The sequence below is a fragment of the Equus quagga genome, chromosome 7 (genome assembly GCF_021613505.1).
Source record: "Equus quagga isolate Etosha38 chromosome 7, UCLA_HA_Equagga_1.0, whole genome shotgun sequence".
Lineage (NCBI taxonomy): Eukaryota > Metazoa > Chordata > Mammalia > Perissodactyla > Equidae > Equus > Equus quagga.
Genome location: NC_060273.1, coordinates 108,894,606 through 108,917,538, shown reverse-complemented (window position 1 = coordinate 108,917,538; position 22,933 = coordinate 108,894,606). Strand labels below are relative to the sequence as shown.

Genomic DNA, 22,933 nt, shown 5'->3' with positions numbered 1-22,933 from the left:
TTTCAAAACCCTGGTTAGGTGTTGTTTCATACAGGGTGCCTTCTCTGACCACCCCCACCCGGGATAACCTGAATTTTGAAGAATAAGTAGGAGTTATATATCATATTTCTATTCCACAAAGTCCATTCTTCACCAATATGAAATATAGACTGGGGAGAAGAGATAGGAAGACCAGTACAGGTCAATTAAGGGACTACTGCCTAAGTAAGGAAAAAATGATGAAATTCTGAGTCAAAGCAGTGTTAGTGGAAATGGATAGATATTTTTGATAACTGTGACTGACTGGATGTGTGGAGTGTATGAAAAGAAGAGTCTGGGATCACTTCTGAAGTTCTGGCTTAGGGAGAAAGATGACATTGAACATGTTGTATTCAGCTCACGGATGAACTCAGCATGTGGACGGTAGATGAAGTAAAGGCAGTGGAGGAAGGAGCTCATGGAAAGTGTACCGAGTAAGAAGAGCAGTGTACATATCCTTATCCTTTAACATTCACATTAATGAGTTCACTCACCTATGATTCTCTCCTGACCACATCTATTTCTTCTCAAGCAGAACTGAAGAATTGTGCACACCTTTCTTGGTAAACTCACAGTAACATGTACCAACTTTTATAAAATCTACATCTTATTGAGCCTACTAATTTATATGTCTCTCTCCCAAAGATATTGTAAATCCCTCATGGGCATGAGAATAGCTAGAGAGATAGGAAAAAAGCTAGAAGAGGTTCTAACCACAGAAGCCTAGGGAATAAAGAGTTCTTATGTGCCAAGCAGAGGAGAAGTTAAGTGATATAAGAAGTAAAATGTGTCTAGTGTTTTGGCAATAGTTATAGTAGAGCAGGGCAGGTGGAAACTAGTCTGCAATGAGGTAAGGAATGAAGAGGCATCAAGAAAGTGAATTTAGTAAGCTTAAATTTAGTTTGAAGGCAAGAAACTACAAGACAGTTGCTAGAGACAAATATGAGGCCCATCCATTGATCTAAAAAATATTATTGGCTACCTGCTACTTGTCAGACAACACTGGAAATGCAATAACGAACAAAACACATATCCTCCTAACCCTTATGGAGTTACATTCTAGTATGGTTAAAAGATTGTTTTGACACTCAGGTTCATAGCAGCATTATTCACAACAGCCAAAAGATAGAAGCAACCTAAGCCTCCATAGATGGATGAATGGCTAAGCAAAATGTGGTATATACATACAACGGAGTAATTATTCAGCCTTAAAGGGGAAGGAAATTCTGACACAATACTACAAAATGGATGAACCTTGAGGACATTATGTTAAGTGAAATAAGCCAAGTCACCAAGTCACAAGAAGACAAAGACTGTATAATTCCACTTATATGAGGTACCTAGAGTAGATAAATTCATAGAGACAGACAGTAGAATGGTGGTTGCCAGGCACTAGAGGGTTGGGAGTAATGGAGGAGTTACTGTTTAAAGAGTACCTAGTTTCGGTTATGTAAGGTGAAAAGAGTTCTGCTGATGGCTGCACAACAATGTGAATGTACTTAATGCCACTGAACTGTACACTTAGAAATAGTTAAGATGAATCAACAAATATCCCAATGTCTTTTTTGAAAATAAAATTTAACAAGTTGAATCTAAAGTTTCTCTGTAAGTATATATAGAGAAATGAAGCCAAGGAAATGTTTCAGGGATTAAAAAAAGCAACTTTTTGATATCAAGTTATACTATAAAGTTATAGTAATAAAATGGTATATTATTAATATAAATATAAGCAGAGTTTCATGAAAGAATAGAGCGTTTAGAAACAAACATTTATATATGAAAATTTATGGTATAACTAATAGAGAAATAGCATTTTATGAAAAATTGACTATCAATTTAGAATAAAAAGTTGAATTCCTACCTGATATCATTCATGATAAAAAAAAAAGATGCTAAATTTTATGTTATGTGATTTTACTACAATTAAAAAAATTTTTAAAGAGAGATTGTTTTGCTTTCAAGAAGAGAATGACCTGAAAAGCTTTATGCTAAGGTAAGGGCTTCTAGAGACTACTGGAAACAAGAAGGAGAGAAATTATGACTGATGGAAGAAAGTTCCTGAGACAGCAGTAGGGAACAGGATCCAACTCACAAACAGAGGCATTAGTCTTTTGATCTCTTCCACTAAGAGAAGAGGAAAGGAGGAAGGAAAGGTCAAGTTTAGAGTTATATTCACCATAATATCCTTTAGGAATGGACCATACTTATACGTCCTTATATCCCTATGAACATAGCAGTCTTGAAGATAATAATGAATATATTTTATAGAATCAATCTAATTTTCACATTAGTATAAACACCTATACATTTATTTTAATTAATTTTTATATTTTCAAACACATATACCCAGAGAGAAATTAGGGGATTATGTTCCTTTCCTAATTTGTGGTTTAAACCAGATTATAATATAAAGTTTTAAAAAGCATACTTGTGGTTTGGGGATGAGGGAAGAGTAGTGACTAGGAAAGGAAAGAAAGGGGGCTTCTGGCGTATGATTAATGATCTATTTCATTATCTGGAGGTGGGATCTGGGTAGTCCCTACATGGGTGTTTCACTTTTTTAACATTCACCAAGTTCTCTAAGTGTCTAACGCAAAAGGACCTACAAGGTCAACTCCTCATTTCTGTTTTCCAAGCACTTCCTAAATAAAGAAAAAAGGCAAGAGGTAACTTCACAAAAGAATGAGGTTTCCTATTTGATTTTTCTCTTTGCAAAATTAATTTTTACACTTCTTAAATCACATACATCATGCTTGGTGATATGTATTTCTAGCTTCCAATAAGTTCATGAAGTAAGGCTTTCTAATGTGAAAGACTAATTATTATTAACAGGAGGGTCAGTTTATTTCATTATTTCCATTCCCTGGCATCTTTCACAGAAATATAACATAGCAAAGGATAATACAAATATATTTAATTTTCAAGAAGTAAAGAAATATGATCAGATTTTTGAAAAATTAAATATATCACATTATGCACAGAAAAATTAGATCTTGGCTAAAGAACTGAAAGGAAGCCTGGAGATTGTGATTCAACCTCCCATTTTCCAGATAAGAAAAAGACTTCAAAGGATTAACTTAGGGGCCACCCCATGGCCGAGTGGTTAAATTCGTGAACTCTATTTCAGTGGGCTAGGTTTGCTGGTTCAGATCCTGGGCACGGACCTACACACTGGTCATCAAGCCATGCTGTGGCAGCAACCCACACAGAAGAATTAGAATGACTTATGACTAGGATATACAACTATGTGCTGGGGCTTTGAGGAGGGAAAAAAAAAAAGAGGAAGAGCAGCAACAGATGTTAGCTCAGGGCCAATCTTCCTCACCAAAAAGTATTAAAAAAAAAAAAAAAGGTTAACTTAGCTTGAAATTGGTAAATTATAATACTCAACAATGTAAGCAAATTATTCCTTTCTGAAATAGCATGAAAAGAATTCCAATATAATCTTCTGTCTAGAATGCTGAAAGCTGGAAAAACAGTCACTTCCACCCTGACAAAGAGAAAAAGCTGGATAAACTCACTAAAATGTGAGTTCTCTGCAAACTGATCTACAGAATTAATGCAACGCAGTTGGAACCCCAGCAAGCTCTTTTGTAGAAACTGACAAGCTGATTCTAAAGTTGACATGGAAAACCAAAGGACTTAGAATAGCTAAAAAAGTTTGAAAAACAAGAACATAGTTGAAGAATTTACAGTACCTGGTTTCAAGACTTCCTTTAACACTATAGTAATCACAACTGTGTGGTATTGGCAAAATGATAGCCATTGATCTATGGAACAGAAATAGAATGTCCAGAAACAGAGCTACATAGAAATGGCAAATTGATTTTCAACAAAGGTACCAAGGTAATTCAATAGAGAAAGGATAGTACTTACAACAAATGATGCTGGAACAACTATCTATCTAAATGAAAAAAGATGAACTTCAATTGATAATGAGCACCATCTGTAAAAATTAACTCATCATGGGGCATAGACCTAAATATAAAATCTAAAACTATAGAATTCTAGAAGACAACAAAAAAGAAAATCTTTGTGAGCTTAGGTTCCTAGACAGCAAACAAAAAGAACCATCCATAAAAGAAAAAATTAAAACTTTTGTTCTTATAAAGATACTGTTAAGAAAATAAAAAGAGAAATCACAGTTTGAGAAAATATTTGTAGTACACATTATAATAAATTGTGTCCAGAATTTATAAAGAACTCTCAAAGCTCAATAATAAGAAAACAATCCAATTCAAAGAATGGGAAAAAGATTTGAACACACACTTCATCAAAGAAGATATGGTTAGCAAATAAACACACGAAAAGATGCTCAATACCATTAGACAATGAAAAATGTAAATTACAACCACAATAAGCTACCACTACACATCCATCAAAATGGCAAAGAACAACAAAAGAAAATCTAAGAATACTAAGTACTACCAAGGTGCAGAGCATTGCTGGCGAAAATACAAACTAGTGCAAATATGTTGGAAAACAGTTTTAACCCAAGAGAAAGGAAAGTATAGGTCCACACAGAAATCTATATATGAATGTTTCTGGAAGCTTTATTCATAAGAGCCAAAACCTGAAAACAATCCAAATGTTTATCAACTAGTGAACGGATAAACAAATTGTGGTAGATCCACTCTGTGGAATACTAGTCAGCATTGATAAGGAACAAACTACTAACACACCTAACAATACAGATGAATCTCAAGATCATCATGCTAAGTGAAAGAAGCCAGATACGAAAGGCTAACATATTATTTGCTACTATGTATATGACATCTCGAAAAGCCAAAACTATAGGGAGAGGAAATAATTTTTAAAAAATTTTTGAAATCTTTTAAATAACTACAAAAGCAATTCTTTAATTGAGAACTTTATACAGTACTTTATGCGATGATCCTCACATTCTATGGAGTAGGTACGAGTCTTACATCCATTGAGTAGATACAAAAATGGAGGTTCAGAGAAATTATCCAGTTTACTCAAGGCAACACAGTTAAGAGAGTGCCTGTGCTGACATCTGAACCTTGGTCTCTGCTGCTTCAAATTTCACGTTTTTTCCCCCTGCTACACTAATAATTATTTGTCATCCTTAGCTTTCATAATACTTGGTTCAGGCCTCTGCTAGAAAAGTTATAAAGTGTTTTTTGTAATAAATAGATTATAAATGAGGAATGAGAAGGTCTTATTAATTTTTAATGTTTACATTGTTTCACACGGTGTCTGGGATGCTGTGGACATTCAACTACTTGTGAATGAATAAAGAATTACTTGCATTTCCTGACAGGAGGGGGAGCACTGAACTAAAAAAGACCACGTGTTCCAAAGATAACTATTACTTCCCTTCAGAAAACATAACTTCTCTAGCATATACATGGCACTACAAGTAGGATGTGCTTAAAAAGGTAGTAAGGCTTTTAGGAGTCAGAATTTCTAGGGGGTGACATACCTAGGCTTCAGTATCCACGTTTGGAAAAAGGACAATACTTATCCCTCCTTTTTCACAATTATGTGGATCACTAAGATAATGGATTTGAAAAGTGCTTTGCAAATGGTAAAGCAATAGATAATCACTGTTAAAATATTTAAGTATTATCATCCATATGAAGCCGCTCAAAGTAACACAGAACCCTTTCTTTTCTCAAAATCTGTATAAAGAAAAAGCCTTAAAAATCTCATTCCTTTCATTAATTGTAACTAATGTTTTATTGCAATGTTTATAATGTTTTATGGGTAACGACAAAACCCAGAAGACTCAAAAGTTGTATACTTTATAATGAGATTATAGTCTAAGCTTCTAGTTCTGGCAGTAATGACAGATGACAAGGACAAGTGAAAAAGTGTGTAAGAAAGAAAAATCAGTTCACAAAAAATTAGCTTTTAAGTAGATGGCTAAAGTTTGCTGCTAATATTTGTTATTTACGTACGGTAATAACTTAAGGAACCAGTAGTCTTTTCTTTTCAAAGTATATTCACCATTTGTTCCCTGGAAACCGTCTATTTAAGTATTTAATATGAGAAAATGGTTTTAAGCTGTAATATTTGGAACAAACATAAATAAACTATCTTCCTATACCCAAATATTATTAAATGATTGGGAGAGTTAAATGGTTTGAATTATAAAAATGAAGATTATATTAGGCCTTCTTTGGATATGCGCATATTTTCAATAAGTTTTGTTAAAATAATAATTGCTTGTGTATTAAAACACACTGGAGTAAGAAAGATAGTGAAGGTCGCACGTGGCAACTTCCAGTTATGCAAGAGGAAATGTCAGGATCATATCTGGTTGAGCTTTTTACACAATGTCCCTGTACGGCATCACATAAAATCAATAAATACTCGTGTAAATACTTATTATTTAATTCCCTTAGTAATTTTATCCTGTATGTGCAATAAAGACAGTCACCACTTTAAAATCAGGATTTAACTGTTTCACTAAGGGCAAAACCCATCATGGCTACCAATTTAAGCCTCTAAAAGGCTATAATACGCATTTCTTCCAACTTAAAATCTGTTAATATTTCAATAAACATGTTAATTTGGGATCAAAATTTTTACTTCTCAATTATTCTATTTCAATCTCTGAAATATGGAAGAACACAATTTTACGTAAGGCCAAAGACTGGGAAATCTAAATACAGTAGACATTTCTCTACAATGTTTCACTTCAACGTACAAAATCGTTTAAAATGCCTTCATCTCCATACGCATACACACAAAGCCCCATGTGATAAATGAATTTCCATTTTGAAAATTATGTCTACTTTGGTTCAGAAACTCTCATTCAATAAAAAGCCACACGGAGATAGTGTCTTTTCCCTTAAAACTACGAGACAAGATTCTCCCTGAGCTCGCGTTTCTCCCCTCCACAGATTTTAATTTGGGGGAAAGCGTAATATTTCAGATTAAATGACAACTGTGATAAAGTAAGGGGGAGAATCCTTTAGTATCAGCCAAGTGCCGCAATCAACTTTTGAATTTGCTCAAAGTCTCGGACGCTACATTAATTGCGAGGGAGCATTAACAGAGCGTTTAGTTGGCCCATTAACTAATTCTTAAGGGCAAGGTCCAGTTAAACTTAGCACAAGCAGGAAAACGACCATTAAGTAAAACCCGGTTCCACCGAGTCGGCATCTCCCCAAGCCCGACAACTGAACTCGCCCCTTTTCTGCTCAGCTGCCTCGGGACACCGCAACGCCCTAGCAAGGCCCTCCCGCCCCAAGGGCGCCTGCGCAAATATCCGGAGTCAATTCCACCCTTCCTTAGGCTAGGCGACGCGAATGGTTTTGAAATTGTCAGGTCACGCCTCACTTTAAAAATCATTAGGTATGACAAAGCACACCAGAACGACCACTCACCGAAGTGGTCCTAAATGCAAGCGACAGAATTTAAGCTTCCTCTCGCGACTTATCTGATGCTGCCGGAAGCGGAACTACCCGTGCCGTTAAGAGGTGGGTACTTATGGGGACTGGAGCGCTTGGGTCACGGAAAATTAGAGTGGATCGTTTGGCTTCTGCCGGAAGTTGTTCCGCCCGGTGAGGTTTGCGTGGGAGACCCAAGGCGGGCGAAAAAGAGGCGTGCCCAAGCTTGGCTAGATGTAGTAGTGGGGTGCAGAGGTCCCTCTGTGTGGTCCTTCAGCAGCTGCTGAAGAGGGGAGACCCACGTCCACGCTCACAGCTGGAGTCTCTTGACCCACACCTCCCTACCGCCCCCGGCATTAACGGAGAAACCGAGACCTGCAAGGGCTCGGCCATCTCCAGCAGCTCGCGTGGCGACCGCAGCGTGGCAGGTGAGAGCCCCGAGCCCGAAGGAGCCCTGACATGCGGAACCTGGTCGCCCCAGGTTGGCGGCCCTTGCTGGGCGGTGATTTGGTCTCCGGGCGGCTGTGCGGCGCCTCGGCACGCACTCCTCTGAGCGCCAGCGCCGGAGCGGAGGGCAGTGTGGGCGTGGAGGAGTGACAGCACAGTCCGGAGCGTCTTGTCGCCTCTTCATTTCCCCTCCTTCTGCTCCTCCCTTGCTTCCCTATTTCATTTCTTGGGGTTGAGAAGCCAGAGGGTTCAGCTCAGCTGGCAGGGAACTGTCGAGCTGCTTCTGGTACTCCAGGCTGCGAGCTCGCTCCACCCGCGTAGGCAACCTCGAGTTTGGGCACTGCTGCGGACAGAGGTGGCTATTTTTATTTTCATTCCTCAGTCTTTATCTCTTTGCTCCTCTGCGCCTCCACCCCCACTGCCAAAGAACAAAGGCTCCACGCGTTGCAGCATTCCAGTGTCAGGACGGAGGCTGCAGGTCGCTGCCGCCCCTCAGCGGTTGGAGAGGGTTGCCTGCTCGCGCGCTTCGAGCCAGGTGGCGACCATTGCATCTCACTTACTGGGTTCTCGGCGACTTCCTGGGAGTTTGCGACCTTTGTAGTCGTGTGGGTAACACTAGTCTTGCTTTAGCGTGCTGGGAGGCTTAGCCGTGGAGATAGGAAATATGGCTGATTTAGCACCCAGCATCCTTACTCCACACTGGCATAGGGTTTTGTTTTGCTTTTGAAAATTCTTCAATGAAAAATAAAGTTTTTGTTTCAGGCAAACAGAATAACGATAACTGCCATTAACCGTGCCAAGTGTTTTACATGTTATCTCCCATACACCTCAACAATTCCGTGAGGTGTATTAGATTATTATTCTCATTTAATTGTTCAGTTTATTTATTTAAACTATTATTTGTTTAAACTGGACAATTGGCAGAACTTTTATTGATCACCCAAGTAGGTACTGTGCACCAAGTAAGTGCTGGGAAGACAGATAAAGTAGGTCCTTGTTCTCCAAAAGCTCCCACACAACCAACTACATATAAATAGTATTATGGAACTATTAATTTTCTTAAGTGGAAATGATATTGTTATGTAGGGGGATGTCCTTTTTAGGAGATGCATACTAAAGTATTTAGGAAATGTGTTGATATCTGCAACCTTCAAATGGTACAGCAAACGTGGTATGTGTATGTATAAATAGAGAGTAAATATGGCAAAATGTTAGTAATTGTTGAGTCTGTTGCTGGGTAGATGGGTGTTTATAGTGAACTGTTCTTTCAACTTTTCTGAATATTTGAAATTTTTTCATAATAAAAAGCTGGAGAGGAAAAACCCTAACTCTAATGGAAACAGATAATTTGGATACTCCAGAATGCTTTGTGGAACATAGAAGATGAGAGAGGGTGCTGATGTGTGTTTGGGACTGGCAGAGGTGTGATAGTTGTCAGAAAAGCATTCACTGAGGACTTCCCAGTTGGTTATTGAGGGAGAAATAGGAACTTTCAAGGAGAGTAGTGAATTCCAGTTAGAAGGAAAAGCAGACTCAGCAAAAAGATATTGCATGAATGTTTGAAGAAAGAAAGAAATTAATGTGAAAATTGTGTGGAACTTGGCATGGTCCTTTTTGTATAAATAATTTTGTAAATGATGCTTGGCTGCCTTTGCCACCCTGCAGAAGCCTATTTAATAACCTATTATGTAGCTGTAGTAATGGATCCCTGGAAAGGAGTCACCATTTTTAAGTGTTTCCACTGGAAAATGCTTTTAGGATTTCAGGAAAACTGGTTGTGTGTCTGTGTTCAGGCTGAGCAGCAGAAGCTGGGACTCCTATTTTCTCTGATTTGGGGAGCAGAGATTTACTAGTTCATAGTTGGGCTCCTGAGAACCTATAGAAAGGGCTACAGTGATGGCTTGCAAAGATTTTAAGTTTAGGTAAGGGAGGTGGTTCTGAACACTACATTGGACCGATGGATGATCCAAGGTGTCGTTTTAAGAATTAGGTAGCTTTGACCATGACCATTAAAGATGTGAAGGAGATGACTGTTTATTTCAGGCACTGGTGTCCATGAGAGTCTCAAGCAGTGTGGTAAGACTGGAAAAAAAGTTTAATGAGGTCTTTAGCAGCAGCAGTGGCAAAGAGAAGTTTCTGTGGCTTCATTACACGGGAGGTGAATAGGTACATTCTAAATGGAATTGTTTGTATTTGTTCTGTGCCAGTTTAGTTTAGCTCAGAAATCTGTCTTAGAGCAACAGCTAACATGATATATAAACAGCTAACATTTACTGAGTCCTTACCATGTGCTAATTGCTCTGGTGTCTGATTGTCATTTAATCTTCAAAACAATCTATGAGATTTATCATTCCATTTTACAGATGGTGACTGGAGAGTTTCAATAACTTAGTTAAGGACACAGAGCTGAGCAATTATGAGAAAAGTTTCTAAGTTTTTTCAAAGTGTGATTCCCTGACCAGCAGCATCAGTATCACCTTGGAACTTTCAGGAAAGCAGACTAACGACCCCGACTCCCAGTCTTTTTAGTTCAGTGTTTTAGCAAGCCCTCCAGGTGATTTCTGATGCTTGTGAAAGTTTGAGAACCACTGCTTTGAGTGTGGATACTTTAGTAGCATGGTACAAATTTCAAATTTAGAAATCAGGGTTAGGTAGTATTTTTCTTTGGCACAGATTTAAAGAGACTCCCAAACCTGGCCGCACATCCATTTGTTAAAATATAGATTCTCTAGTTAGGAAATGCTTCAGAAAATTTGTGGTAGGTTTAGTAACATGAGTTTTTACAAGCATCCCAGAAGACAGACTCAAGTCTGTTGTTTGAATAATGCAATATCTTTAAGGCTAAATAATTACATATTTTGGAATTCATGACCAAGGATGTAGTTTGATCAAAATGTTGAATAATGTGGAAATGCTATATGCATAAACTGTATTTGGTTTAATTATAATGAAATGATGGACGTTATGTACTTTAAGCATTTATAAAACGAGAAAAAGTGCCATGTTTACTGTGATTTTATATCATCAGCACTCAATACTGTGCCTTCTATAACAAGTGAAAAGTATTTGTTGAATAAATATATTCACTTCAATAAATAATCAGCAATATTCATTCTGTTAGTTTTGCACATTACATTAGGAGCTTGGTTTATAGAGTGCCTGTAGAAGCTGAGGTTTATTGAGTGTTTAGTATATGCTAAACACTTATGCTACTCAGTCGTCACGGAATTACAGGGTGTTATGATATCCCCTTTTTTTACAGATGAAGACACTGAGACCTAGAGAAACTAGCATAATTTGCCTGTTACATAGTGACAGATTTAAATAAGTATATCTGACTCCAAAAGTTGTGCCCTTCCCACTATTGAAATATTAGAGCTGTTTTTAGATGGGAGGAGTAAGAAAGTAAAAAGAAACCAAAGGGTGTTTGATAACAAAACCAGAACTGAGGTCAGCTTATACGCTGCCATCAAGTTTTATAGCAATTGAAAGCTTTTGTTGTTCTTTTTCAGCAAGCATCTTGTATATATAAAACAGTGCAAAGGGAGTAGGAGTGAAGGGCATTTATTTACTTAGTTTTTAATTGTGGTAACGTTGGTTTATAACATTATATAAATTTCAAGTGTACATCGTTGTATTTTGATTTCTGTGTAGATTATATCATGTTCACCGCCCAAAGACTGATTACAGTCCGTCACCACACACATGAAGGCATTGATTTGTAAAATGAATTATTTCTACTTTTATTCTTTACTCACAAACTGTTTTAAATTTCATAACACTGTGTAATTTTAATTATAAAGATGGATAAAATCAAGCCTGGATGGGTAAACTAGTTTTCATGTTTCATAGGAAGCCCCCAGTTAAACTAGAATTAGATCTTTAGGAATAGGACTTTTGGAGTTATGCTTTTCAATTGTATCTTGCATATCATTCAACTCTTCTTAAGAATATTTGATCAAGTAATTTCTTATATTACCAGTAATCAAAGGAAGCATTTGATATGTAGTCTTGGTAGGTAATTAGTTCTAATATGAGCAAGGAACACGTATATGTAAACAGCTTTAGTAAAAAATATTTTGAGGTTGTATCACTGTTATATGTTAATTCTTAAACTGATGTTCATGGACATCAGTTTATGTGGAAGAGTTTGGATGTCAGTCAATGACAAACAATTGCTTGTAGGATTTAGTGCACATGTGCATTTTTTTTCTGAGGAGAGGACCCATAGATTTTATTAGATTTGCCAGAGAGTCTTTGACTTCTAAAAGTTTGAGAGCTGCTGTTATAATGAAATCTACTTTTTGTTCTGATCTTCTTTTGTTGATTAATATATGAGACCAGAAAGCCAAATGGTTATTTTCCTTAAAAAACCTGTTTACAAACTGAACTTTTATAAATTGAAGCCTTTCTAAAATTGATTTAATATAATTTCAGGTTAATGTATAGCTGTCAATGGTTTTTAAACCCACATTACATTTTATTCTTTTCCATTCCATTCAGATATTACTGACCTATGTACAGAGGGATGTAGCTTTTAACATAATTTTGTTATAATTTGAATAATTTTCTTCTAATTTGTTAGATATTTTTGGGCTTGAGAAATTTAGTGTGTAGTTGTTATTTTGTATCAATTTGTCAAATTGCTAAGATGTATGTTACTGAAGATCAGAGTCTTAATTTCTTAATTTTATGGAAAAAATGTGTTTTGGAGGTATGCGTCAAGTTGTTGATACTGATTTTACAAGTGTCATTTAAAATTATTTTTACATGAATATTTTAAAGTACTGTCTCCAAAATTATTTCTTTCATTTCATTTTAGGTAAAAAGATTGCTGTATCAACTCATGAAAGCAATAGCCTTACTGTCTTTGTCTTTTAAGCTGCATCAACAATGAAGCAATGATATCTGAGAAGGAAAGAATGTTTGCCAACTAACTGTCATCACAATTTTCAAGTGGCTGTATAAGCAGAAGCAAGCTGCAGCAGACCTATGTGTCAGCTAGTATAGAGAGAATGCTTTCTTCTGCGGCTGTTTATTTAGAAGCCGTTTTAGTATAGCACATTTAAATTATATTTCTATCAAATGAAATAAAAATGAGTGAAGCCCCCAGATTCTTTGTTGGGCCTGAAGATACAGAAATAAACCCTGGAAATTATCGACATTTCTTCCACCATGCAGATGAAGATGAGGAGGAAGAGGATGAGTCTGTAAGTGTTTGCTTGTTTGGTGAGAGAAGACCAGTAAGAAATAGACTTTACTGATCACTGTTAACGTGAATTAATACTATTATCTGAAATTGTGAAGATGTTTTTCTCACATAGAAATTTGTTGGAAATATTTTAAACTGAAAAAGCATATTTTCTTTCATGAGTAACATTACTGAATCTATGGTGTATGAAGAAATACAGTTGAGGGTTAGACTTTTAAGTTGTTTAATGGGCCTATTTTGGTATCTTTCAGTGATGTGCCTAGCATGACACAGACTTGGGTAGAAAAAGTGGCTATAAATCAAAAGCTTTTCTTGTGTATAAAAGGACGTAACAAATAGGTCAAGATAAAGAAGTAGAAGGAAATAATTTTAAAGATACTAAAGAAGGACTACTTAACCAGCCTCATTAGGTTTGTCATGTTGTCAGCACAAGTGGTGGTTGACCTGAGGATATCCCTGTTTTTTAACTATTCAGTAGTCTTTAAACTGTGTGGTCAGAAGGAGAGGCTACTCAGGTATCTACAGGTGTGTGTGTGTAAGTCTTGTTCTCTTTCTGATGTCATCTGTTAGAGTGTATATCCATACAGGATCTTTAGGAGTAACACACATTTATTATGTTCGTTTTGCTATAGTTACATTAGCCCAACCTTTTGCTTTTTCATCATCGTTTTCCCTTTATAAGTAGAGATTGCTTTATTCTGAGAACTGATTTAAAATATAAACTTATAATATATTTGTTTTTCTTATTTCCAATTGGAAAGAGAATTTTGTTTTAAAAACAAAAACCTGGGGCTAGCCCCATGGCCGAGTAGTTAAGTTCCTGCACTCCCCTTCGGTGGCCCAGGGTTTCGCCGGTCCGTATCTTGGGTGCGGACATGGCACCACTCATCAAGCCATGCTGAAGGCGGCATTCCACCTGCCACAACTAGAAGGACCTACTACTAAAAATACACAACTATGTACCTGGGGGCTTTGGGGAGAAAAAGGAAAAGTAAAATCTTTAAAAAAAACAAAAAACGAAAACCTTTATATTTGGCAAAAGTAATAAAAACAAACCAAAAATAGTTATTAGATAACTCTTTAAATTCTTTTTCATAGTTATTTACCAACACTTTTCACAATGCAGTTACACATGTCTGAAATGCAAATCAAACTGTCACTCATTTAAAACCTATCCTACCCACCCACTTCACCCCAGGAAAAAAATAATGATTTTCAAGCTTATCTTACCAGCCAAAATTTTTCTTCATCTTAAGTCTTATCTAGAAGTCCAGTAAGTAAAACATAAAAGCAGAGCTTCTCTGGCTGACTTAGACGAGAAAGTACTACGGGCTCAGGCTCTGCTACCCTTGCCCTTTTTCTCTAGGGGTCTTCTGAACACACTGTGAACACTACTGCTAAATCAAGTCCAGCCTTCTTACATATAAGAACTTTTCTCTCTCGTTTATATCTAGAACTGTAGTTGTCTCTCATCCCTTCTACCTTTTATGTTTTAGCAATATCAAATTTTTTTCCCCTCATGTTCCATCCCATTGTACCACAGCGCCATGCTGTTGTAGGTACTTCTTCATCTCTATGAAATGCCCTTATTTTTGGGTGCCTTATGAATTGTTTTTCATTCTTCAAAACCCTGCTCAGATTTCGTGTTGTTCACTCTTCCCACTCTCCTGCTCTTTTCTCCGTGAGAAACTCAAACACTTCTTCCTCAGTACTGTTTCTATACCTTGACATCTATACTTGTATTCCATGTATCATAATGTACTGTATCAATACTGTGTTCCCCTTTAGAGTCAAAGTATTTTGAGAACAGGTTGTTTCTGTATATCTAACTCGCTAGCACTTAGCATAGTTCTTGGAATATTGGTACTAATTATATTGAGTTTGCATTCAGGATACATAGTTGTCACTTTTGAGGAACTTGATATAGTTCATTTGACCTATAGATTGGTAAAATGATTTGTCCCAGATCATTCTCCTGTTTTTAAGATTTCAAAGATGTAAATTCTATTTTAGACATTAAATCTAATAAAATAACTTAGATCTGCTTAAAAAATTATTTTCATGCTTCTGAGGTTTTACCTAATAGGAATGTTCTCTAATTTTGTCTTAATATAGGTTTATTTGTACATTTTAAACTTGAATGTTTCCAGTTTATCTTAGCCAATGAACAGATATTCATTGAGTAGATCTATAGTTAGTAAACAAAACTTAACATATTAGTCTTTTTATTTTAACTGTAAAGCAGCATGAAATGTTAGGTTGAGTTCTTTTATTTGGAGAAATCTACTTTAGGAACATCATAATGAGCTATGTCGAGGCTTTTGATCAGAAAAAAATTGAGTAAGGAAACATAAAAGGGAGGTTTTATAGGATTACAGGTTAACCAGGGAGGTTAGGATTTACGGTCTGTTTGATTTACAGTCAAATCCAATACCAATTTGGACTCTAAATTTCATATGAGTTAGAGGAGGCAGTGAAGAAATATAGTTCTCAGCTGAAGAAGAATAACGATTTAATTCTGATGTTATATCCAATTTTATTCTTAGATTTATAATAACATAAAGTCTGGTAAAATACTTTTGAGCAAGATTATAATGTCATAGGAAATATATAAAATATCATGGAGGAGAGAGAATTGAAATGAAAAACTGGTCACGCTTTAGATATTCGATAAAACTCTAAGCACCTAACTGCAAAGACCTCAGAATGAATCTTAAGTAATTTTATAAACCCATGAGCTACTCATAAGTTATTATTTCTATATCCTGCTTTTTTTAGTTTCAGGCTAAATCATGGCCTTTGAGCTGTAACGTGGGTACAAGAGATGACCAACACCATTAAACAGGAATATCGAGTATGACGATTAGGTTGTCAAAGAACATTGACACCTCTGTTAGCAATGTGGCTTTCTCCAAAATTTCCTTCCAAGTTGTCATTGGTGACCACCTAATATTCAAGCTCAATCTACAAAAATAGTTTAATACTGTATAGCTTTGTAGTCAGAACAACATCATATTTTAGGCAAGATAATTTTTTCTCACTTTTATTGGCCTTTTTACTTAGATTAGATACAATCTTGCCCTTATTTGCCCCTTTCTAGTGTGAGGAAGGTAAATAAATGCTAGAGACAGTTAAAGAAGGAGTACTTGTTTAAGTTTGAAATCTGAATGAAAATAGTAACGACATCTGAAAGTTTTTTTGTTTTAAAATTTTTTCCACACTTTTGTAGAAAGCTTGTTTACTATAACAATGACATAATTTTGAAAGATGCCTTTTTTGGTTGATGTGTTACTTTTATTGATTCATGACATGCCTCATCTACTTCTCAGAAAGATGTAAGATTGCTGTACTTTGGAGTTCTTGTGAAGTCAACCTGAGTTTTTGTTTCTTTTCTGTTTTAGCCACCGGAAAGGCAGATTGTGGTTGGAATATGTTCCATGGCAAAGAAATCCAAATCCAAACCAATGAAGGAAATTCTTGAACGGATCTCCTTATTTAAATACATCACAGTAGTAGTATTTGAGGAGGATGTTATTTTGAATGAACCAGTGGAAAACTGGCCTTTATGCGATTGTCTTATTTCTTTCCATTCTAAAGGTATTAAAGAATGGGGAGGGAAACTCCTTTATCATTTCTGATTATAAAACTAATACATATTAATTGTAGAATATTAGGTAAAATAGAAAAATAAATTTAAACTCACCCACTGTCACAGATAGGTGATGTTATTTCGATATATATCTTTCCAGTCTTTTTGCCTATGTGGTTTTTTTTTTTCTTTTTTGAGGAAGGTTAGCCCCAATCTAACATCTGCCACCTATCCTCCCCCTTTTGCTGAGGAAGACTGGCCCTGAGCTAACATCCATGCCCATCGTCCTCTACTTTATATGTGGGACGCCTGCCACAGCATGGCTTGATAAGCATTGCATAGATCTGCACCCGGGATCCAAACCCTGAACCAGCAAACCTCGGGCCACTGAAGCAGAACATGCAAACTTAACCACTGCATCAGTGGACTGGCCCCTCTATGTGTGGGTTTTTGTTTTGTTTTTTTTTTTGAGGAAGATTAGCCCTGAGCAAACTGCTGCCAGTCCTCCTCTTTTCACTGAGGAAGACTGGCCCTGAGCTAACATCCATGCCCATCTTCTACTTTGTATGTGGGACGTCTACCACGGGATGGCTTTTGCCAAGAGGTGCCATGTCTGCACCTGGGATCTGAACCGGCAAACCCCAGGCCGCCAAGGCAGAATGTGCACACTTAACTGCTGTGCCACTGGGCCGGCCCCTCTGTGTGTTTTATAAAAACAAATTTAGTACTATAATATATATTTAATTTTTTCACTAATTATATCATGAGGTTTTTTTCCCCTCCATATCATTCTTCAAAAACTTGATTTTTAATGGCGTTGTAGTGTATCATTGTGTGGATATACTATAACATATTTAACCGATAGCCAACAGGTGGTTTCCAGATTTCAATATTAAAAAAAAAGGTTGTGATGAACTCTTTGAATGTATATCTTTGTTTTCAACTCTAAATTTCTTAGGATAAATTCTTGAGTATTTTAGTCCCCTATGCTTTTGCCATGTAGAAAATGTTCTATCATTCCTCATACACATATTCATACTTTATTTCTTACGAACTCAATATTTGAATTTTAGATTTTACTTGCTATCATTTATAAATCAAACTGAAATGTCAATTAAGCTTAAGTATGACTTGATAGTAAAGTATTAGTTCATAGTAAAGTCCACTAATCAAACTTATTGTTAAGTGTATACCTGAAAAGTTAGAAGAATCTGTGAATTAAGTGGATTTCTCACTAAGAACTATAATTTAAAAGATGTGTGCTCAATTATAAATGTATTCATATTAAATTGTTCTCAAAATATGTAGTCCTGAGCTGTGTTAAAGTCTCGCTTTAGTTAGGTGTCCAAGAAGCATCTCCATCAGCAAGAAGGGGATGGAACGTGGCTGAGACTTTTTGTGCTCCCATAGCCTATGTTGATTTTCATTATTTCATAAAGAAGCCAAGACCCTGGTCCTTACAGACTGAATCCCTCATTTCAGAGAATCTTAAAATTTGCTTATCCTTGAGGGTAAGGTGTTCTTCCCTTACTACAATATGGTTATTCCAATAAGAGCTGTTTGCCTGTAGGAACTAGGTGCTATCTAAGGTCACATCCCATGTGCTACCTCTTGGTAAGGAAAAAGTTCCTCTGTAACAACAACAACAAAAGCAGGAACTGACTGTGTAGCTGTTTCCAATTTGCTGAATCCTGTTAGGAGGCTTCGATTCATAGACGTTGAAACGTCTTTACAAGTGTTGAATTCTTCTGAGAGTCTTTATGAAACTTGAAGGGTTTGTAATTTGTGGCCAATGATTCTTGGTATGGAGTACTTCTGTTTAAATCTTAAAAACTAACAGGAATTTAGCAGTAAATTTTTAACTGACGTAGCTTTCTGTTTGTTTTTTAAATTCAATATGCTTTAGTATTTCCTCTACTAATTATTCTGATAATACTACAAAATACAGTGTCTTTACAGGTGTACTCTAGTGTACTATAGTTAAATGCTAAAGTTATGCGTGCTTGCTGATTTTTACCCTTTTCCTTCATTAAAATATTGTCATTAAAGGAATAATAATAGTTAACATTTATTGAGCACTTACTATGCCAGGTGTTGTGCTGTTTTATATACACTCTTATTTAATTCCTCAAAAGCTCTACTACAGAAGATTGGTATAATATCCGTTTATAGCCAGGAATCAGGTGCCAAGAGATGTTAAATAAGTTTGCCCAAGGTCACATAGCTAGTGAAAGATGGAGCCAGGATTTGAACCCTGGTTTATGCTCTTAACCTCCATGGTACACTGCCTCTCTTAATAATATGTATTGATGGATAAGATTGGAGATTTTTAGTGTCAAAACAGAGAGTGAAGTATAATCATTAAAATTCTTTAGATTGTTTTTTGGATTTCTTCTTGCTATATCTGCCATTCAATTTGTTTTCATTGTAATTAGTAACTTTACCAAAGTCTAGAAATTTGAGGGAGTTAACTTTTGATATCTTAACATTGACCTAGTAACAGCAAGCATGATTCTACTCATATATTTTATATTTTAAGTGTATTTGTTGTATGAATTGATTTTTGTTTTTGCTGCTATTTTTAAAGATGCATAAATTCTTTGAATTAGCAGCTCATTTATATGTATAAGCATCGAAATACTTAAGAAGAATTGTATATATTTTTTAAAAATCATCAGGTGACTGTGATACACTTATGTGTATAGATTTCTGTTTGTATATGAGTTAATCTTACCTTCTGTCAAGTGACTGAATAAACAGGCAGTGACTAACATGTCAGTGCTCTAAATTTGGTTATATAACCACTGGCTTGCTGTGCCTTATCAATCAAATTAACTAGGAAAAATAGGATTTTTTAATAGCTAAAGTTAAATCAAGTTTTATGTATGTTTTATTCCATGCTTTATATAGACAGCAGTTATATGCATGATGAAGTTAATCTTTTATGGGAAGTGGTGTAAATTCAAGTTGATAAAGTTATAGATGTCAACTTACCTTAAGATTGTACAGAATATGTTAATAATATGTGTTCTTAGGATTTCCACTGGACAAAGCAGTTGCCTATGCAAAACTCAGGAATCCATTTGTAATCAATGACTTGAATATGCAGTATCTCATACAAGATAGGTGAGTGGTGAAGTTGACTAAATTAAAGGAAGGAAAATTAACATTTATTTAGTATCTATAAGCTGACATGACATCAGGTGTTTTCATATACATTAATTCATGGTATCCTTGAAATGATACTTAGATATAGGTATTTATACACAGTTTTACAGATGTAGAAACTTGAGAATCAGGAATGTCAATTTGTCCAAAGTTACAAGTAGTTCCACAAGTAGTGGGACAAGGACTTAAACCAGGTTTAATTTCCAGAGCCTACTAAATCATTAAAAATTATGAACAATTGTTCTATCATGTGACTGATAATGAAATTAGGGCTTTACTCATTTAACTAAATTTTTTTTAATGGTGAAGTGTAACCATTTTGAAAAATATTTCGCTATATATCTTTGCATTCATTTAACAGGCCAGAAGCAGGGATTTCTAAGAGAAATTGTAAAATATGAATGTATTTGTGTATTTGATTTAATTGATGTTTCACGCTGATGAGAACCTTTCCGATTTCACCAACATTCTATTTGTGTGTTAGCATTACAATATAAGGTTATATATATTAAAATGCTTTATAGAGATAAGGCTTTATAGTTTTTTTGTACTTCTCTTATTTTTTTCTCTTCTTCCAGATAGTAACATTATTAATATCTAAAATTTTAAAACATTTTTCCTAGGTTTGCATATTATAAATATAAATATGTACACACATATGTAAATGCATATTCATTTCAAGAAGTTTGGAAAATAAAAGCATAAAGACATGTGTTTAACTCTGCCATTACATCTACCATATTTTTTCATATAGAAAGCAATGCATACATATATTTGCATTTTACAAAATTAGGATCACTTTTATAATACTGTGAAAATTTTCCCAAATTTGTAGAGTATAAGGTTTTTAATGGTTAGGTAATATTCTGTCATTGCAGTATAGCAACTTTTTTTAACCATTTTCTTATACATTTACATTCCCAGTTTTAAAAATTAGTATTTTAATATTCCACAAAATTTATTGTGCATACAATTTTGTTCTAATTGCTGAGTATTTCCTTAGAATACCTTTTTTCAATATTTTAAATGACTTAATTTGTTTATTTAAAAAATAAAAAGAGTATACATGCCTTTTTTAGTGGTAGAACAGTAGTAATATACTTTATGAACAGTACAATAATATACTTATTGTGAAATAGAGCAATAAAATAATAAGGATGTTTTCCTTTTCCTTCAGGAGAGAAGTATATAGTATTCTTCAAGCTGAAGGTATCTTACTTCCTCGTTATGCAATTTTGAACCGCGACCCAAATAATCCCAAAGGTAAGAGTAAGAGATTGTACGCAGGGTACCTTCTGTCACACAACATACTTTTGAACCACTTCCCATGTACTTAAAGAAGTCATAGTGTTCTATTCAGGTTTTTTTTAATGATCCAAATAAACATGCATTATATTTAGTTAAAATGTGACACTACAAACTAAAAGGCTAGCTAATAATTTAGGAGTTGTATGTCCTATTTTTGTTTGGTCTACATTTGACGTATCTCTGAGAATCAAAGAATTTTTAAATTACATATTTGAATATTTGTATTGATTGGGGGTAAACAAGTGATTCATCTATGACTGTTGAACTACATCTTAGTAACTTCATGCTGGGATGCTGTGATTAAATTTCTAATGACTAGGAATTTTGAAATATTACTATCTATTAGTATTTTCAAATACCTTTGGCTTCATTTTCCTGGTAATCCAAAACATAGCTCCTAAACTATACATAACTTAATCTACAAAAGCCTTTTCTATCTTAAGATCTAAGATTCTGATAATATTTTCGTGAATTTTGATGACTTGATTGTACCTTAAAGAAACTTCTGGTAAAATCCAGGTAAAGCATTTATTATCTGTAACAGGAAACTTTTCTTGTTTGTCTCAAGGTGAAAAATTGACTTCCCGGTTGGATCGCTTATTTACTCTGCATATAGGTTACTTTTCCAACTAAATAGTTTCATGTTTTATGGCATCTATGTTATGAATGATCCCATATGTTTTTCAGAAGATGATAGCATTATGGAATTATTTCTCAGTTTTTCCTATTGGTATCATTTCGTATCTCACCTTGAATTCTGTGGGATGATAGGGTGAAATGGCAGGTCCATAAGATTTTGAAAAACAACTATAGTTCCTAATGCGATATATCATAAATGTTGTTTGCATAAATAGTTTTGATTCAAATCAAATCAGTACATTATCCACTATTACTTTTCTTTGTAATCAATATTCTAGTATAAAACATCCTCAATAATATTATATCTAGATAATGTACAATCTGTAACTTTTCTTGCTATTATGTTTGATTTATAGAATGCAATCTGATTGAAGGGGAAGATCATGTAGAAGTAAATGGAGAGGTTTTCCAAAAGCCATTTGTAGAAAAGCCAGTCAGTGCGGAAGATCACAATGTTTACATTTATTATCCAACATCTGCTGGTGGTGGAAGTCAAAGGCTTTTTCGAAAGGTAACCTTTGTTATCCTAGTGAATGTTGTTCTTGATACATTGTTGTATGAATTTTACTAAAGGCAATCAAGTATTTAATAATACTGCATTTAAATAAGAATGTATCATTTAGAGATAAATTAATAAAGTTGATATACTTTGTTAGAAAAGCAAAGCATCGTTTTGGTTACACAATGTTGTTTATGCAAAATTGGTACCTACAGAATACCAAGAAAATTACTTGATTTTCCTTCTACTTTGCATTTATGTATCTGTTATATAAGAATTTCAGGAAAAAAAAATAAAAAATAAAAATAAAAAAAAACGGGCCGGCCCTGTGGCTGAGTGTTTAAGTTTGCAGGTTCCGCTGCAGTGCTCCAGGGTTTCGGTTCAGATCCTAGTTGTGGACATAGCACCACTCGTCAGGCCACGTTGAAGCGGCGTCCCACATGCCACAACTAGAAGGACCTGCAACTAAGATATACAACTATGTACCAGGGGGATTTGGGGAAATAAAGCAGAAAAAAAAATAAAATAAAAAAATAAATAATAAAAAAAAAGAAATTTCAGATAAAGATCAGCAGTCTTTTAGAAAAATGGTCCCCAAAATAGGTAGTTCATAGAAGTAATACTGATAAATTTTATATACATAAAAGTATGCTCAAAATTGCACCCATAGTAAAATAAATGCAAATCAAGTC

At 35.2% G+C, this 22,933-nt stretch overlaps 2 protein-coding genes across 15 annotated transcripts in view; one reads left to right on the top strand and one right to left on the bottom strand.

Moving 5' to 3' along the window:
- The window catches only part of GIN1 (gypsy retrotransposon integrase 1), a 31,643-nt gene extending 24,139 nt beyond the window's left edge, over positions 1 to 7,504 (bottom strand). For all 3 annotated transcript variants that reach the window (XM_046666035.1, XM_046666036.1, XM_046666038.1), the window contains exon 1: positions 7,377 to 7,504. The gene's annotated coding sequence lies outside the window, so the exon portion shown is untranslated. The remainder of the gene's footprint in view (positions 1 to 7,376) is intronic.
- A 113-nt stretch (positions 7,505 to 7,617) lies between these two features.
- The window catches only part of PPIP5K2 (diphosphoinositol pentakisphosphate kinase 2), a 63,995-nt gene continuing 48,679 nt past the window's right edge, over positions 7,618 to 22,933 (top strand). For 5 of the 12 annotated variants that reach the window (XM_046666029.1, XM_046666028.1, XM_046666025.1 and 2 more), the window contains exons 1-6: positions 7,620 to 7,807; positions 12,649 to 13,036; positions 16,440 to 16,635; positions 19,663 to 19,753; positions 20,973 to 21,058; positions 22,099 to 22,253. In XM_046666029.1, the coding sequence (XP_046521985.1) occupies positions 12,923 to 13,036; positions 16,440 to 16,635; positions 19,663 to 19,753; positions 20,973 to 21,058; positions 22,099 to 22,253 (642 nt within the window). In that variant the 5' untranslated portion in view covers positions 7,620 to 7,807; positions 12,649 to 12,922. Of the gene's footprint in view, positions 7,808 to 12,648; positions 13,037 to 16,439; positions 16,636 to 19,662; positions 19,754 to 20,972; positions 21,059 to 22,098; positions 22,254 to 22,933 lie in introns of all 12 variants that reach the window. The other 7 variants (XM_046666033.1, XM_046666032.1, XM_046666031.1 and 4 more) reach the window with 4 other exon arrangements.